Below are 18,724 nucleotides of genomic sequence, written 5' to 3' on the forward strand. Positions count from 1 at the left end.
CATTTAAACATATTCGTAGAATCCAAGCTGTCAGAGTCTCCCGCCACCACAGCTACGGCCAGTGCTAGTAGTGGAGTGTACAGACCAGCTGAGAAAAATCACTACGTTCGCGTTTACGATGAACTCTCTACAGATTCTATGCGCACTCAAAAACATACCATAGTGACGACAGTGGGTGTTTTTCCGGCGGACCGAATACCCTCTGTCTTGAAGAAACCGTGTGCAATTGTGCATAACACGGATGACAGTACAAAACCTGGCTCGTATTGGGTTGCGATTTTCATCGACACCGCAGGACAAGGAGTTTACGTTGACAGCTATGGACACTACCCCCCAGCCACCCGGATTAAATCGATCGAATTAGACGAAATTACTGTGTCTACGATTGGAAAATCCAACATCTGGAGAGCCTCGATTTTGACGTCTGTAAGCATTATTGCATTATTTTTTTAATTCATCTTACTTGTGGTAGTTCTCTTTCTGATTTTTTTACAATATTTCCAACAGATATTGTAGCCAACGATATGCGCATTGTAAATATTAGCAACCATTTCAAAGAATGCAAACACAAACATGTAAATAAAAGAATCTTCTACATTAACACCGAACAAACCTGTAAACCGAAAAACCGACATTGTAAATAAAATATCAAAGGCTGCCTGTGTGAGCGTGTGCGACTTATATTTTTGATTCGTATATAATCATGTGTGTGCTTTTCTTATATATATATATATATATATATATATATATATATATATATATATATATATATATATATATGGATCAAAATAAAAAAAATACTCATCGAAAGACGTGTATCCTTATTTATTTTACTACCCTCGCTACGAAAAAATCCGCAAGAAAGCTCTGCCTTATATTTCAATTGTCCTCTACACGTGCTCATCCACAGCATTTCAAAGTGCATACGTCCGCTTATCCTTTTTTCACAAACATGCGTCATCCGCTCGATTCTCGCAGCGGATGGGCCACCTTGACGCGCACAGCTCTGGATACTCTCCTAATACTCAATTTCGAAAACAGGCCCCCAAATTTTTATAACTTTCGAAATTTACAAATAATTTTCATAAACATTTATTTGTTTATAACATCTAAATATTTTTCTTTTTTTCCACAAAATTATTTAATCGATCCAAGAAATTCGTAATAAAGAAAGTGTTGAACAACAATCATCAAATTAACAATAAATGAAAATTTATAAACATACACGACTGAATGACACCATCTCGCCGTCGCTGAACGATACCATTCTAAGAAAGAAAAAAGATCGATGCCAAGCAAAACTTTTTAAGTAAAGTACACAACAAGTCTTATTGAATGTTTCAATGAATATGTTTCGAGTTTGTTTTTGTTAAACAAGAAATTTTGCAGTATTTTAAATATAAACAATATTTATTCATTTATTTAATCAAATAGCATAAAATAATTAAATAAAAATTGATGACTTGGTTCAGTTAAGTCGAATGAATGAAGTGTAGTTAGTGTACAAGTTTTACATAATCAGTATAGAGATTGTAGAGTAGGGCTATTTCGAATGAAGCAAATTAGAATTATACTAATAAAATAGAACTGATTTATTAGCAGAATTTATGAATAAATGTTGTCATCAAATTGTAAGCAAATCAATATGTGTGTACTCAATACTCATCTTGAGGGGGCACAACACCTTTAAACTACGAAAAAATCGATTTTTTTATTGCTTATTTTGACAGGAAATGTTCCGTAGAACATGCACCCAGAAACCCATTTATCAAAAAAAAAAAATTTTTCCACAAAGTTACAAGCAAAATACTAAAACAAAATTTTGATCGTTTTTTCGTAAAATTGCGTATTTTTAATTTTGTGTCTCATACGACTAATAATTTTAATTGAGTTTTATAAATTCAATCTGAATACAATTTTTATTGTAAATGTTGAAAATACTATTTTTTTACCGTAGTATATACTTATATTATTCTCCGCATACATATTTTAGTAAATAAATTAGTGCGTATTGATAAGAATTTTTTGCGTTATTTTCGAGATAAATTTCTAGTTTCGCTTCTTATATAAGGCTCCGATGGATACGTAGGGACATTTATTAAAAATTAAATATCGCGCGCCACCTGTGGGCAGGTTAGAATCAATGTGTCTGAGAAGGACAGAGCGACCGTTCTGCTGTTCTGCTAGCAGACAGCAAATATTTCAAAACACAGCTGATATAGTCCTGGGATGTGTTTTACACTGAGTAAACACAGCTGATGTCTTAAAATATTAAAAAAGCTGATATTTCTTAAAAGTGTTTTTAAATTAATCTAAGTAGTGCTTGTACGGCATTCTTTCGCGCAATTGCTCCGATTTGCACTGGAGCTCCGGACCTTTAGCTCCAATGGCTTCTACAACACCAACCAGCGCAATCAGCCTTCCCTCTTTACCCCAACCAGAAATAGGCAGTAGAACAATTTCTTGGCCAAGCATAACCAGCATCAGCGCAACTCACCCCAGAACTGCAATAGTAATTACGAGAATCTTTGTATCGACCTTTTTTACATGGCTCTCCCTCGTATTGCTGTGACTAACCATACAACATCATACCTTTTGCAAGGACAATATGAGGTTGCAGAAGAGCAAGATGCTCATCGGACCACTGGAGCTCTCCCTTAGGTCCTCGGCAAACTCAATGACGGTTTCTGGTTTGGCTTTGTTGCTGTGGTTGTGCTGCCTCCACGATCTTAGGTTTGTGTATTCTGCTTCTCAAAAGTCGAGTTTCTATTTCTCTCTGAATTTTTTACCTCATATTGACTAACGATCAATCTGTTTTTTGCCTTTCACTGCTGTACTAGATCACTGGCAAGGGAGAACAAGTTAGCTGTTGCTATTTATGGACTCATTACAGCCATTGTACTGTCTCTGGACTGCTTGACACATTTAGTAAAGAGAAAGTAGAAGCAACGCGCCATTAACGTACAGAATGTTATGGCAGGACACTTGATGTTTGGAGCTGGTCTTGCTGTGGGGCTTGTTAATCTTGTCTGTGGTATTGCTGTTACAATCATTGGTTCTGGTGCAGCTCTTTTGGATGCTGCCAATCCAACCCTCTTTGTGAAAATGCTCATTGTCGAAATTTTTGGCTCTGCCATTGGTCTCTTTGGACTGATTGTCGGCATTGACATGGTGAGGAGATAAAAATCTCATCAGGTGTGTCTAAGACGAGATGGGTGGAGAAGAATGTGACACAGAAGAGGAAATAGATGAAGATGAAATTGTAGTTGCAAGTGAGGATGTGATAAAGTGCATAGATGATGATGATAACGATGAAAGTAATAGCCGGCCAAATTCAAACAAAATAACTAGTACTGTAAGTAGAATTTTTATATTCTGTCTCATCCAATAAATCATATTATAACAAATCTTACCATTTTTATAGATCCCTTCCAATTTAGGCCAAGTTATTTTTATGAATGATAGTATAGAGCTAGAACTTAATGATACTTATGGTGATTCATTGGAACTCTCGCAAGATGAAAATGACAACTATGTAGTAATAGGGTCTGCATCGCCAGAAAAAAAGTCAATACTGATGATTACAAGGTCAGTGTTAAGGTTTTATGGAAATAAAATATTGTGAAACGCTTCGAAATCAAAAGGGTAAGTAAAGATTTATCAATAGCTAAAATCAAATGTCAAAACCTGAAAATAGTCTGATGTTTTAGGTTTCACCTTACATCGAGCATTTCTACGCAGGAACTGAAAGTGGATGGGTACACATTTGGGATTTGATTGCCTACGATGACGGACAGATGTGTTTGTGGGACATCAGGTCAAAGAAGATTCTTAAATTGAAAAAAATTAGAGGCAGCATTCAAGTCAAGCGGAAAGCCTTTCTTACCACCATACTGGTCACTAGGTTTTTATCTTTGTAAATATGGTTATAAAACTTTAGAAAAGACTAAAGCCGTTTGGCAGAGAACAAGAGATGCCTTAATTCCCTTTGTAAATATATTATCAAAATATCTATATTTATTTCACCAGTAGATAATCCTCATCATTTCTAATGTGTAATCATTTTATCATAGGATACTCAATGGAACAATTTGGACTACATGGATAACAAAAACGATTTCACCTACGATAAAACTAAATTCAAAGATCTTCCAAATTTCATTCAAGAAATCCATGATGTGAAAATTGATCTTTTTCATAGATATTGTTAAGTGATGATTGAAACGGCATAAACATTTTTTTGTTTTAAGGCTGGAATGCATTACATTCCATTAATTGATGCTGGCGTGTCAGCAAATGAGAAGAATGGCACGTACATTCCGTATGATGAAGGCGTCAAACGGGGCATATTCATATTCGATAGAGAAAGCAATGAACCATTTAAAGGAAAAGTATGGAATACAGTATCTACTACTTGGCCCGACTTCACGAACCCAGAAACAACTTCTTATTATACAGAAATGATGAGCAATATGCAGAAAGATTTTGAATATGATGGTGCATGGATAGTAAGTTTTTCGATGATTTTGATACAAGAACTCTTATTAATTTTTAATTTCAAAGTCAAATAAAAACATTTAATGTATCTTTGTAGGACATGAATGAACCTTCCAACTTCTATAATGACCATATTAACGGCTGCAAGGCAACTTCCCTTGACAATCCTCCATATTTACCTAATGTCAATGGTAATCTATTAGCAAGAAAAACCGTTTGCATGAACGCCAAACAGCATTTGGGTAATCATTATGATCTTCACAACGTTTATGGTACTAGTTAAGCAGTGGTTGTTAATCAGTAAGTTTTTATTTTTTATTTATTTTCATAGTATTTATTTTGATTAGAGGCAGCATTCAAGTTAAGAATTCTCTGGAAGACGAATGCAGGAAAGTGATGAGAAGGTCAAGGTCTCTCAAGACTTGAACTAACAATTCAAAGAGCAATGTCGAGTTGCTATTGCTGACAGCATTAATATAAGGTTTTTATCAAGCTTTTTTAATTGTTTTTATTAAAAAATAATTTAAATAATCAAATCTTTTTTTTTAGATATTGAATGCAGGTGTGTGGGCGAGAGGTCGTCAAGGCTGATCTCATAACTTACCTGTACTTCCCTAACTCAGAAGATATTCAGCTAATTTTGTAGTTCAACTTATTATTACAAACTTCAAAAACTTAAATTTTTTCGTTTTTATATTTTCTATGATAATTATTCTATTTTAAATTGTGGTATATTAAAATCTAATTTGAATCTTCGCGCGTTTCTGTTGCACGTGCGCTCGCGGTATCGTATAGATGGCGTCGTTACGCGACTGGATCGCGAGCTTGAGGCCGCTTCATGCATTGGCGCCGATTTTCGAAAAATAAATGAAGATCGCGCTGGGTTGCTGGAACGAGTCAACGGCTTTTGGAGTCATTCTGCAGCGAATCTTCGAACCGAGCATACGCCTTTTGACTTTTACACCGTTCTAAGCCATGGAAGAGTTACTTGAGCGTGGTAAGTTTGCACATTTTTCTAAATATTGAGCCATGATAAAGTAATGTGATCTTATTAAAACGAAACCATTTTTTTCAGACTACCGTCTGCCATTTCCGGATATTAACCTGCTGGACGTGGAGCTCTGGGAGCTCATCAACATCGTGCTGCTGCAGATGATGAGCATCACGGATCGTTTGGCATCAGAGCTGCCTGGGACAATCAGCATCAAGATGAGGGACTGGAGTTTTCAGCAGATATCTGTGAAAATCAACCAGCGCTATCACCGCAGTTTCAATCGTCTTATCACAGGTAATCGCTACGAGTCATAAATATATATTTTTATTGCAATAATTGCAATATCATTCTTTGAAAAAACTTTTTTGGAAGGCACATCAAATTTCATGTTAACGGTTTTTTTTATTGCAGTTGGTGATGTCGAAATCGTCTGGGATTATTTGACCCCACAACACAGCCGCATCCGCGAGTATTTGCGACTTGGATACATCCGCAAAGCTGACTTAGATTTGATTCACTGGGCCATTTACAAAGACCTCCGTAGTATGCCGATGTTAATTTAAGAATGTGATTTAAAAGTAAATATTTTATTGAAGTTAAAATTGTGAAAGTGCTATGTGCTACGAATAAAAAAAAATTGAAAATGAGTCTGATTATTTGCGCGCGATATATGCATGGCAGCAGTTAGCTCGTTCGTGTTTTGTTTTAATTGGAAAAGCTCGTCTTTTTTTTCCAAGTAGCGTTGCGGTCACGATCGCGCTTGTCAGTCGTAGAAACGCGTCGCATGCTTGCATGTCTATGATAAAGAAATGAGAACCACCAGTTACGACAGACTAATTAGAGAGACAGATTTCAGAAGAAAGGAATGTTGTTAATCTTTCTATAAAATCACTTTCATATTGATTTTTATTCACCAGTTGTCACCTCAAATGAGAGTGCGGATAACAATGACAAGGGTGACAGATCAGAAATGGAAGTTGATGATTGACAGCAGGATCAAGCCGGTGGAAATGCAAATTCTGTAAAAATACCAGCAAATAAAGCTACCAAACTGCAAGGTCTCGAATCAGAAGTATTCATTTGTGCTTAGAATCGTACCACCCATTCATCGGTATCTGGATCTGGAGACAGTACAGCACGTATATGGGATATGTCAGATAATTCACAATCCCCCAATCAACTAGTCTTGAGACATTGTATAAAAAGGGCAAGTACTTAGCGGCAAGTCTTTAAAAGAAAGATCAAAGCTTAGTCAGAAAAGAGTGCAGTAAGTACTATTTTTAAAATTAATGTCATATTTATTCAGTAAACTAAATATAAACAATAATACTATTCCTCTTGCAGCATTGGGTGGAAGCTCTGCTCGTAAAGTAAAGGCTTCAAACATACTAAAGGCTCAGACAAGATAGTATCCAGTTTCAAGAATCCTACCATGACTTGCAGCATGCAGAGGGAGTACACAGGCCACAGAGATGGTGTCTGGGAAGTCTCTGTGATGAGATCCAGCCAACCAATCATTGCAACAGCATCTGCTGATCATGCAGACCGCAACCCCAGGAAAGTTAAAATTTGGGGTATATTTGCTTCCTGAACTCGTTGCTGTAGTCCTTAGCAGCATGTCCAGCATTTATAGAGTGGCTTCGAAGAAGACAGGAGGGTGTAAAAGGAGAATCATTTATAAGCAGCTTGATGTTGGTTATAGACAGTACGTAGTATTTTTAATCCATCATCATCAAATTAGTTTGGGAATATTTTTTCATATTTTCTTTATCTTTGCGACAGAAATCAATGGATTTACAGATGATATGTTTGGAAGCGTGAGGCCAGTTGAAGTAATTACTTCTCTGGGTCTTCTCTGGAATTTCACTCCTAGTTACTTCTACCACCAGTTACTGATGTATATTTTTTTATCGGAATTTCATTCGCATTAAATAAATAATATAATAAAAACATCTCATAGTCATCTCGTTTATTTTCGCCATCTGCCGTTACTTCGTTACTTATTTCCACAAATGTATGAAAAGTTGCCTTTTTATCCGAATTCATTTAAAACAAAGATAGTTTACGTATTATAATATGGCACTTCGAACTTTAAGTAAAAATTTGAATGCATTTTTTTATTTCTTTTAAATTAAGATGTTTTTCTATCACTTCTGATAGTATTAATTTAGACAACATTTTTTTACAGTAATTGCAATTACAATTTGGTTTTTCAAATTAAACAAGTTTGTTCGCAAACTCGCATTCTACCATGGAGTTTGCGCGTTCGGCGAGATTCGAAACTCGTCGCTAAAGAGCGACTTTTGGGAGCCTAACCTAACCTCGGCAAAGGCCGCATTACACTACGATATTTTCAATCGTTCTTATCAGATATTTTTCGTGTCGAGTGTACATATTTCGAAGAACTTTCATGAAAATACAAATACTTTTAATATCCGTAGTATCTATAACGGTAGGATTCTCTTCAATTTCGTTGACTATTTGTAGAATACTATAATGTTTACTCAGACATTTTCGTGTTCGGACAACATTACAAATTGGTAAATTTTTTTTATTTTCTCTATCTACTACAAATTTATCCATTCGGGCAAATCTGTTATTGTTTAGTAAAATGAATGAATTATTTGACCTTATTTTTGATTTACAAAATGTCTCATATAAACATCCATCTTTTACGATTTTTTAATATAATTTGGCATTTATTGATACATTCAGACTTGCCAATAAGGAATCATTTACACTGTCGCCACTACCAAAATAACTTATATCAGAAAGTTTGAAATAATTATGTAGATTTGAACTGAGAATATCTTCAGCGCAGTATATCTTGACTAAACACTTACATCTGGATATGAGCGGTCTTGTGGAACTGTTGCAGTATGATTAATCTTAATATACCTAATTATCTGAGAGGCAACACCCTTTAAGCACCTAATAGCTTTTAACAAATTGTGATTTCCTGACTCGAAAGAGAAAATTGAATTACACCATAGTGGTCCCCAATTTAAGACACTTTCGGCTGTATGCAAGAGTTGATGTATGTTCACTGAAAAAATTTTGGTAACAGAGGATGCCAGTCATTTATTGAATCTTTCTATCACCATCGTATAGAGCTCTAGAAACACGAAAAATAAGACCTACGAGTTTAACCTTGGTAATATACGAATTCAATAATATCTTGAAATCAAAGAAGCCCAAATTCGAGCTGCTGTACGCCCAATTCGGTGGTGCGATAGTTCGAAAATACGTTGATCATTTGGAGCTCGATAATGGGAGCCTTACATGACTACTGTAGAGCTGCGGCGGGATCGCACATCGAGGCGCTGCTGCCGCTTTCAATGCGTCGTTGTTTATATCAACGTATATAGACTTGGAATAGAAGCGCGCTCACATAGCCGCGCGGGAGACTAAATTTTGGGGGACAATATAGTGTAGTATAGGCTACTCCTGTATAAACCTTGGGGGACAGTTTAGTTTAGTATAGGTTCTACGTGTATTTGAAGCGGGGACCTCGGCAAAACACAGGGCCGTTCTTCAATATGAGTCTATATTCGTTGATTATATGTACCAATAGTTCATGCGGTCAACTCAACGGTTTTTCTTTCCACGTTCAACAGCGTTCCGATGTCGATGGTGAATATTGCAAACCTGATGTGACTGTTAGTTTTTAAGGTAATTATTATTTTTATGATTATAAGCATATATATTTGATATATTTAGAGGAAAATTATGCCGTCGTAAACAGAATGGCGAGCGTGTAGAGAATGAGGTTAGTGGACGGTTTTTGCTAGACTCTTGCCCCAAGTCTGCCTTTATATATGTTATAAATATATCAATAAGTATTGAAGATTTCTACAAATTAGAAAATGGGTTCTAAAAGTTTGATTTGTTGAGTTACATATTTCATAACTAGAATGGTTAGAACGAATTTTTATGTTAATTTGCATGTCATTGTTTTATTATTTTCATCTTATTATTTTTCTGATTTCTTCGTTTTTTTTTGTGGGATCCAATCTTAAAATAACTTTTCTGCTTAATATGTACATTCTAGGATAATACATTATATATAGTCGTGTACATACATATACATATATAGAAAAGAGGCTTTTTCGTTTCAAATTTTGACAGCATAAGTCCTAATCTACTGATTTATATGTGGGCATGAACCGTACTTCATTATTTCATAAATTAATTGAAAATTGTTAGAAATTTTAAATTGCTTTTAATTTTTTAATTTTCAGAATTTGCTTAAGTCATGAACTCACAAACATCCTCGACTAATACTTTTAATTCAGAAATGGATCCTAATCAACCGTTAACGCATGCTTATTAACAGAGTAATTTCTTTTTACAATTTGAATCTATGCATAATAAAGAGGACCTTTTTTAACAAATTTCTTTTTTTTCAAACTATGTGCGTGAAATTATTATTTTGTAAACTGCTTTAACTAATCGAAATAAGATTTTCTCCACACTTTGACAATGCACATTAGCTTGGAATTAAGCGTATAGATCTGGGGCGTATAGTGACAGACATAACTCAAACCATTAAATCTACTAGTATTAGAATCACCTATTCACTATATAGTTTATATGGGTGTTATTCAAAGCACTATTACTCTTTAATTGTCTTTTCATTTTTCTCTTTTTTTCTTTCTCTGTCGTGCTCGAACGTATAAATATTTCTTGCTCTTCTCTCCTCTCTTTTTCTCACTCTTTCTGTAATTATGCGTGAGTGTGCTCGGCAGTATGTTTATTATTATTTATTATAGTTTATTAAATTGGCAAAAAAGGTCTGAACAATATATATATATATATAAAAACATACATGTAATCATGTTTACAATAATGTATAGAAAGCGAATTATATACTGTATATACATAGGAAATTTTTAGTTTCCCGATTCAATGAATTTCGATTAAAAATGCAAGTCTTTTAAGAGTGTTTTTTTCTTCGGGTTGTTTGTATTTATCAGTATAATTATAGTTAACTGTCTACATTCTATAGTATAATTCATTATATATTATTTTTTGTGTTTTTCACTATTTTACATTTGTGAACAAATTCATTTAGCTTATCCGGTACGTAACCACCAACAATTTCCAACACATCCTGCTCATTCCCATTTAAGTTATCGCACAAATCTAAGTGAAGACTATCACAGGCTTGAACCAGGAAACTATATTAAGGACTTGTCATTTTCCAATGCACCAATCAACACAGTTGTTGAAGGTCAAGTTGGACAAAGAATATCACCGCCAGCAATAAATACTGTAGCTGCACATCAAGCCACTCGTGAAACCCATATAGCTAATACACCAACTAAATATAGTGATTCGAATATAGGTGCTCCAGTAAATGTACCTGTGGTAAATGCGACAACAAATCTAACAATAGAAAATACAGCAAGAGATGTACAAACATCAACCGAGTATGTTGTCTCAACTAATAATAAAAGGCTAAGAGCTGTCGATCTTTCAAATCAACCACTTGCACAAACTGTAAATGAACGTAAAGAAGATTTGCCAGCTAATGTTTTACAAGGTTGAATTCGTAATTATATATTATATAAGGCTTCTTTATACACACATAAAAAGCTTGAATTGTAATACCCTATAATTATTGCGTAAAATATTTTCATAATTATAATTTTTCTAGGCTAAAAGGAAGAAAAATCTTGCAGCTTCAATAAAAATTTGATATATAACATATTAAAAAAGACGCATCTTAAACATTTAGTCTTTGCGGCATATGAGTTCGATAAAAAACACGAATCCAAAAGAAGCAGTAAATTCATTGAATACGATGACATTTCAGATTTACATTATTGTTATCACATTTAAAAACCGCTGCCAATTCATTGGCACGTAGCTTCCCCCAATTAAATTCGTAGTTCAAATAAATAAAATATTGTTTGAATATACAGTATGTTAATGCTTTTATTATTGTTTTCAAATAAATAATCCACACACGTAAAAAACTCTAAAATCTAAGTCGAGACGCACAAGGGCAATCGTATGCTCTGCTGTCGCATATATTATAACAGCGAGAAATAAGCTCAGTGCTCCCCATAGCTATAGATATATTAGCCAATGTTAAATTCGTCGTTGATTCTTGTTATTTCTCTGAAAAATGTTGTTTTTTATAATGTTGGATCCGATCTATTTTTTATAATAATGAACTGACTGAACTCAAAAAAAAAGAATCAAAAATTTTATCCATTAATATTATTAATTGTAGTTATTTTGCTGAAGAATCAATTTTCTTAACAAAATACTATGGCACTTACCAGAACGAAGGGTGTAAAAGAAGTGTATCGTACATGAGCGGGTGGGAAAAAATTCACATAATTCGCAAGGGAGGGACTTTAACTTTAACGACGTGCAACGACACTCCTCTAAGAGAAAGCACAAGTTTTGAGAAAAAAAGTTTTTACATTCTAGCTTTTAACTTGAGAATTGCTTGACAAAATCGTTTAAAATTTTAGCTGCAGATAGCTTTTTTATGGTAAATCACCAAATAACATTTTGAAGCATTTGACTACATTGTTTTAGAAATATAAGAAATTAAAAAATGTTCACAAAAAATTGAAACCTTGATATCTTAAGAACCATAGGGGGTTGAAAGCTGTCAAATGAACTTAGCCAAAACACATAAAATATCTACTTTTTTCCAAAATCTCAAGTGCAATAAGGACTTTTCACGTCCGTAATCGAGGCACAAAAAAAACTCATTTTTTTCAGTTTTCGATTTATTACTGAAAAATTATTTTGTCAAATAACTTTAAATTTTAATGGGATATAGTTTGACACGTGACCCATCGATGTGATTATATACGTGAGGTTATGATGTTTAGTTTGAGAGATATGAATTAAAAAAAAATTACCTTTTTCATTTTATCTGCCGAACAAAGCGGTCGATCCCGAATACCAAACAAGGAAAAGTAGCTTATTATATTCTCTTTCAAATGCATTATAGCTGAATTGTTTGTAACAATGGGATGATTGAAAAGCAAAATAGTGTTTTTCAAAATTCAAAAAATGGTCATAAAAAAATATGTTCGAGAAAATAAAAAATAACTGCTTTTCACAAATTCAGAATCCAAAAATAGATATGAATGTCAAATTTTATTGATATTGACGTAGTAGTTCTAGAAATATTACGGTATACATACACACACACACGCACACATACATACGGACATTTTCTGAAAACACTTGATTTGAACTTCTAACACACTAAAAAGTATTTTCTAGAAGTTTTGATGAAACTCTAAATTTTACTTTTACGAAGCTTTCTCTAGGAGGAAGCAAAAAATATAGATGTTTCAAAGAAAATAATTTTTTTTATGTTTGATCTATTAACAATATGCATTTCATTGCGTTATAATCATTTTTCAGTCAACTTCCAAAATGGCAGTGTACTCTTCCCTTTACAATAAATCGAAAATACATATATCATTATTATTAATTAAAAAAAATGTTGTAGTATTAAGAGAGAAAGATTCGAATATTTAAGTCGACAGACTATAACTTTTTCCATGCAAAAATATTATAGAGGAATGGTATACTCCAAGTAGTCATCAATATAGCAGTAAAGTACGTAGCATATAAAAAATTAAGAGCAAAGTATATAGAATTAGAATTATTCGGAGAAACCGTTAGAGACAGTGAAAAAAGAAGTATGTACTTTTGATGTAACTTAGTGTAATATATTTTTCCTATTGTGGCTGCTCACCGGAGTAGTGTCGCGCTCGGAGTTCGCGCCTCTAATTAATAATGACTGAAATTTAATTAAACTAATAACAAAAAAATGAAACCAAGCTTAAAAAATCGATTTGAGTGAAATAACAAAGGGATAAAAACTACTACGATTAAATGGCGAACTAAAATAAAAACTTTAAGTATTTTATCAAAAAATGCAAAAGCTATATTTTAATAAAAACTAAAGATGAAGCTCTCAGCTCCGTGTCGCGGTTTAGACTGACCCCGCAGAGCACGCAGGGCGACGCTCGCCACCGCAAAGTCTCCAAAACTCGAGTTCCCCTTCCCGGGTCTCGTCCACTGGTTTAAATCGCCAGATGCCGATGCATCTAAATTTCAAAATTTTCCCTCCTCGAAAAGCTATAAAAAAATCGGACCCGACTCCGCGCCCGGCGTTGAGTCAACGCGGTGACGCGCGCGCTCTCGTCGCTCGGAACCTGACCCCGCGCCAGGCCGTAAACGCCGCGCCGCGAACAAAGGGAAACTGAGGCTTTCGCCCGCGACGCAGGGAAAAACTCTTGAGAGAAAAACCTACGCCAGGAACAGAGCGCATACATAAAAAAAATCTTAGCCTAAACACACGCCAACTCGTTGTCAAGCATAAATCTAACAATAACTAAAACTCCCATCCACACGCCCGCTTGACCGAACCCGTAGAACAACGGCTCCATGATTTCACTCCATGGCAGTCGATCCGGACAACATGCTCTCAACAAGCTTCACTTGTTTTAGCTTAATCACGTCCGCGCAGGAAAATCTCGACTCTTCCTCGCCCTGCGGTCTCTCCAATTACCGGGTGTATCCACCCGAGGGAGAGAAAAGTACTCAAGTATTCTAGTGGCCACACATACCACGAAGCCTACGCGATATTTTGCATGACGCGCTGGACTACTTGTCCGCCGATCTTTGCTCTCACTTCAATCCGCACTTGTACGTCGAAAACACCTATTAAGGGGTCAAGCCTGGGTTAAATGCTGCACAAATACAAAAAGATATTCTTCATACAGACAAATTTTAGTTGATGTAATTAAAAAAAAAATTCTATCGAAAATATGGAAAATATACACCATTTTATCGAAAACCTTGTAAATTCAAAATAATAAATCTTAAACATGCCCCCTCAGACTGATCAAGAGACATTTCTAAAAAATATGAATTAAATATAGTTAGCAAACAAATTTTGTTATCTATAAAATATGAATTCAACATTGCTTGTAACAAAATTTGTTGCAAGCAATATCTTTTTGTTTTTTTTTTTTTGCAGGATTTAACTCAGGCTTGACGCCTTAAGTGGATGTTGTCGCTAAAGCTTCGACAATCCGCCACGGGGTATTTTGTACTTCCAAACTTTTAGAAAAACTAAACGTCTGATCAAAATTTACCTTTGTAGAATGATTTATTAAACCTAACACTGAAGCGCTACAAGCTTGGTTTTACATTACAAACTTTACTTAAGAAGTTATATATAATAGAAAAACAGTATTTTAGCGACTTCCCTTTATAATTACGAAATAAAGAGTAATTTTATATTTGAGAAAGGTCCTCGAGTACCAATAATTAATATCTAGATTTCAAACTTATTGACACTATCGACGACGACGTTATTCATGACTGAAAGAAATTTTTAAATTCCCGAACAGAATTTTGCAAAAATAATAGTATTAAGGATATAGAGTAGTATAGAGGAAGCTTTGTAATAGTAAAATTTTGAGTTTTGTCAAAACTTCTAAAAAATACTTTTTGGTGTGTTAGAAGTTCAAATCAAGTGTTTTTAGAAAATGTCCGTATGGATGTGTGTGTTTTTTTTTGTGGCATAGGCAGAGCAAGCTCTGCGCAAGTAGCCCTCCGACACCGAATCTCCACAGGTACTATCGTTAAACAATACTTCCGTGGGGCCCGTTAAGCAGCCTGTTTTAGCTTCTCCTTTGAAGTTTGACATTTCCATAGATTTCCCATTCACCAGGGTGATTAGGGATTCAGAAACAAACTCGTCTTCTTCATTCTGCGTCGTCTGGGCTCAACTCAGTTAACTACATTTCTCAGCATCGGTCTAAGGAGCACTTAGAGGTACTCAACCCTAGCTCCTAAGTTCCTCTGAATCGAGCAGGGGAGTAAGAGCTCAACTCTGTGACCTACGTTCCTCTGCATCAGTCCGAGGAGCGTTTTGTATCTATTACCTAGTGGCCTTAGTCTGGCAACAGTTTTACTCAGCTGTTTCGCCTTGTCCTTCCCTTTTTTTCTCTTAGTCCTTTCTAACCTTCTTGATAATGGTCCTTACGTAGTTGTTTACTGCGCACAAGTCATCTTTCGACGCTAGCATAGCTGTCATCATTGACTCAAGGGTCACCCTAGTCTGAAGGTAACACTAGAGTTATTCTCGTTCCATTTCGTATCGCGAACAGTTGCAGAAGACATGCTCCGCTTCTTCGTTTGCTTCCAAACATACTGGGCAATTTCGTGTCTATCCATTGACAGCGTTATTGTTTCTATTTTTCTTTTCTACTGAATATAAGGATAGTCTCCGTTTTATGGCTAGCAAGCTCAAGTCCAGTCTGCTTTAGCCAATCGTGGATTATACCTACTGCCTCATTAGCGATTTCCGTTACCTCTTCCTTTTGCTTTGCCACTACCACTACTGCAATGTTATTTGCAAACCCTACAACTGTTGTCCCTTCGGGTAGCTCTAGCCTAAGTACTCCATCGTACATGATGTTCTACAATAATGGGCCAAGTACTGACCCTTATGGGACTTCTCCAGTTACTTGATAGATTTTCGTGCCGCTCTCTGTGTCATATAAAAGGGTTCTGTCTTTCAGGTAGTCAGACATAATCCTTTTTATATATGCGGGTACCTCTTTTTCCGTAGTGCCTCGTGTATCTTGCCCCAGCTGGCTGAGTTAAATGTATTTTCAACATCCAGTGTAATAATAGCACAGTACTTCTAGGATCCTTCTTTCCACCTTTTTCCTTATATTGCAGTTCTAGCGGTGTCAATTACTAAGCTTACGGCATCAAGAGTGGAGCGTTTTTTCCTAAAGCCGTATTGATATTCCGCTAGTACGCCTGGTTTTTCAATGACTTGGTCCATTCTAACACTAAATATGCGCTCTAAAATCTTGCCCGGGGTGTTCAGCATGAAGAGTGGTCTGTATAAGGCAGCTTCTCCAGGTGGCTTATCTCCTTTTGATAGTAGAACCAGGCGTTGCTTCTTCCAGTTCTTAGAAAACGTCCCTTCTTCGAGAAATGAATTGTACAAGTCCACAAAGACATTAGGCCGTGCCTGTATAGTTTGTTTTAATGCAATATTGGGTATGGTATCTAGACCTAGAGCCTTCCTGTTCCCGATTCTTTTGCATGCAGCCAGTAATTTCTCTGTGGTGATTGTTTGAATGATTTCGTTATTTGCATCCGCTTCAGGAATAACTGTTACTTCCAGTTGAAGGGAAAACAGTGTGGTCTTAATACGTTCCAGCAATTTCAGGCTTTTTGGAGGAGGGATATAACCTCCTTTTATCTTCTTCATTACCACTTGGTACAGTCGCCCCCATGGATCCAGCTCAACCTCGTCCTGTAACTCTTTCAGGCACCGTCGGTTATTTCCTCGAATTTTTTTCTTGAGTATCCGTTCAGCATCCTTTATTTCTTTATTTAGGGCGTCTATTATTTCTCTACCACGACCAGTCTTGTGGTATTTCTTCCGAGCCCACTGTTCCCGTCTTCAGGTTCTATGACACTCTTTGCGGGCCGCGTCAACATCTTCATCCCACCAGTATACCGGCGGTCGTCTATTGTTAGGAGCCCTCCTTGGCATCGTTGCGTCGTAGGCTCGGGTAATATTTTCCATTGCCTGCTCAACCTTATCATTCGCAGATTCAAACAGATGTATTTCTTCTAGAGCCAGCAGGAATGTCTTCTTATCATAATCCTTCGTTTTCCATCCGACTCTTTTTGTCGTTGCCCTTCCGTTGGATCTCTGCTTTGATATTCGTATCTCCATTATTACAGCTTGGTAATCACTATTTTTGTAATAATCGCTTACTATCTACGATCAAATTAAGCCAATCAGGTAGCTGCTGACAAACGTGAGATCTATGATGGACCCAGCGTCTTCTCTTTAAAATTTGTAAAAACATTCCTGATTAACTGAGACCAAGTCAAGGAGGGCGAGTGTTTCCAATAGCACTCGGCCTCTTTTGTTCGTCCTTTGACTGCCCCACTCTACTGCCCAGGCGTTGAAATTGCCTGCTATCAGTACCGTTTTTTTTCCTACAGCATCTTGTACTATCTAATCTAACAGTTGTCTGAATTGTTCTATCGACGTGTTTAGAGAAGCATAGCAGCTGTGAATGTGTATGCCTGCGACCTCAGCGCGTACGAATCCTTCATTACGTCTTGTCATTTTTTCCTGGAAAGCGGCGTCTCCGCATGCCCATATCGCCGCATTACCAGTACTGTCCATATCCTACGATGGGTTATCCAGGTCTCTGTATTCTTTACAGACAATAGCTATGTCGATACCTTTCTCATGGATATACTGGATTAGTAGGTCCTGTGCAGTCGCGCAGTGATTTATATTCAACTGCACTATTTTCATTCTCTTTATCTGCCAGTGGCTTCTACTGCAGCTCGGTAGACTGGGCATGCATAAATACCAGCTGCGTGGTCACTTTTCCCACCTGTACCTCCTTTGCAAAGTACACAGTTATGTTGGTTCTTACACTCCTTTGCTTTGTGCCCATCTTTGCCATTTTTAAAGCAAAGCTTACTTCTGTCTTCGATTACTGTGCAGTTTCTACCGATATGGCCAAAACCTAGACATTTATAACACCTAAGCAACTCGTTTTTGCGGTTAGGCACCTGAATTCTACAGTTGACCTATTCTATTCTGATATTCTGTAGCTCAGCGATCTTAGCCGCTATCTGAACTGGCACCCGTATCACTGCAATCTGCGTGTCACCATACGTCTTTCGCAGAGATCTTGTCGTAGAGACTTCTATGATGTTCTTTTCGCCAATTTTCTTCTGTAGTGCTTATAGTACCTTCTCTTTTGAGGTATACGTGTCCAGATCTCTTATTTTAATGGTTTCTTTTTCCTAGAGTGCTTTTATTGTGGCACCTTCCATAAGTACCGCTTTAACTGTGTAAAGACCATACTTGATATCAGGATGGGTGCCCTTGAAAAAGCTTATTTAATTATTTTAATTTAATATTTTTCGCCTATGTTTTACAATATTGCAAATAATCTTTGAGCAGTATTGCCACAATATGTTTATTGTCTTTTGGAAATGCAGTCCAAATACGGACATGATGCCTTACAGCAATATTGCAGGGAAATTTCTTGAAGGTTATTTAACCTTGGCACAATATTTTTGAATCTGACGAATCTACAAACGTAACGTTGAGGAAATATTGCCCAAAGATTGGGTGCTATATGGGGGAGTTTACTATATCTTGCACACAGAGTTTGA

General features: G+C 36.1%; 2 protein-coding genes and 1 long non-coding RNA gene across 17 annotated transcripts in view; 2 read left to right on the forward strand and 1 right to left on the reverse strand.

The window, feature by feature from the left end:
• Positions 1–18,724, reverse strand: part of LOC107981239 (zinc metalloproteinase-disintegrin-like batroxstatin-3) — a 584,695-nt gene that overhangs the window by 180,767 nt on the left and 385,204 nt on the right. The gene's annotated exons all lie outside the window — the stretch shown is intronic.
• Positions 1–18,724, forward strand: part of LOC116416510 — a 277,582-nt gene that overhangs the window by 104,772 nt on the left and 154,086 nt on the right. The gene's annotated exons all lie outside the window — the stretch shown is intronic.
• On the forward strand, positions 4,850–7,443 carry LOC116416508. The gene is made up of 6 exons (XM_031925274.1): positions 4,850–4,978; positions 5,047–5,494; positions 5,573–5,785; positions 5,903–6,758; positions 6,836–7,196; positions 7,274–7,443. The coding sequence occupies exons 2-4, from the start codon at positions 5,473–5,475 to the stop codon at positions 6,052–6,054; spliced, it is 387 nt and encodes a 128-aa protein (XP_031781134.1). The 5' UTR covers positions 4,850–4,978; positions 5,047–5,472; the 3' UTR covers positions 6,055–6,758; positions 6,836–7,196; positions 7,274–7,443.

The sequence above is a fragment of the Nasonia vitripennis genome (genome assembly GCF_009193385.2).
Source record: "Nasonia vitripennis strain AsymCx chromosome 2 unlocalized genomic scaffold, Nvit_psr_1.1 chr2_random0008, whole genome shotgun sequence".
Taxonomy (NCBI): Eukaryota; Metazoa; Arthropoda; class Insecta; order Hymenoptera; family Pteromalidae; genus Nasonia; species Nasonia vitripennis.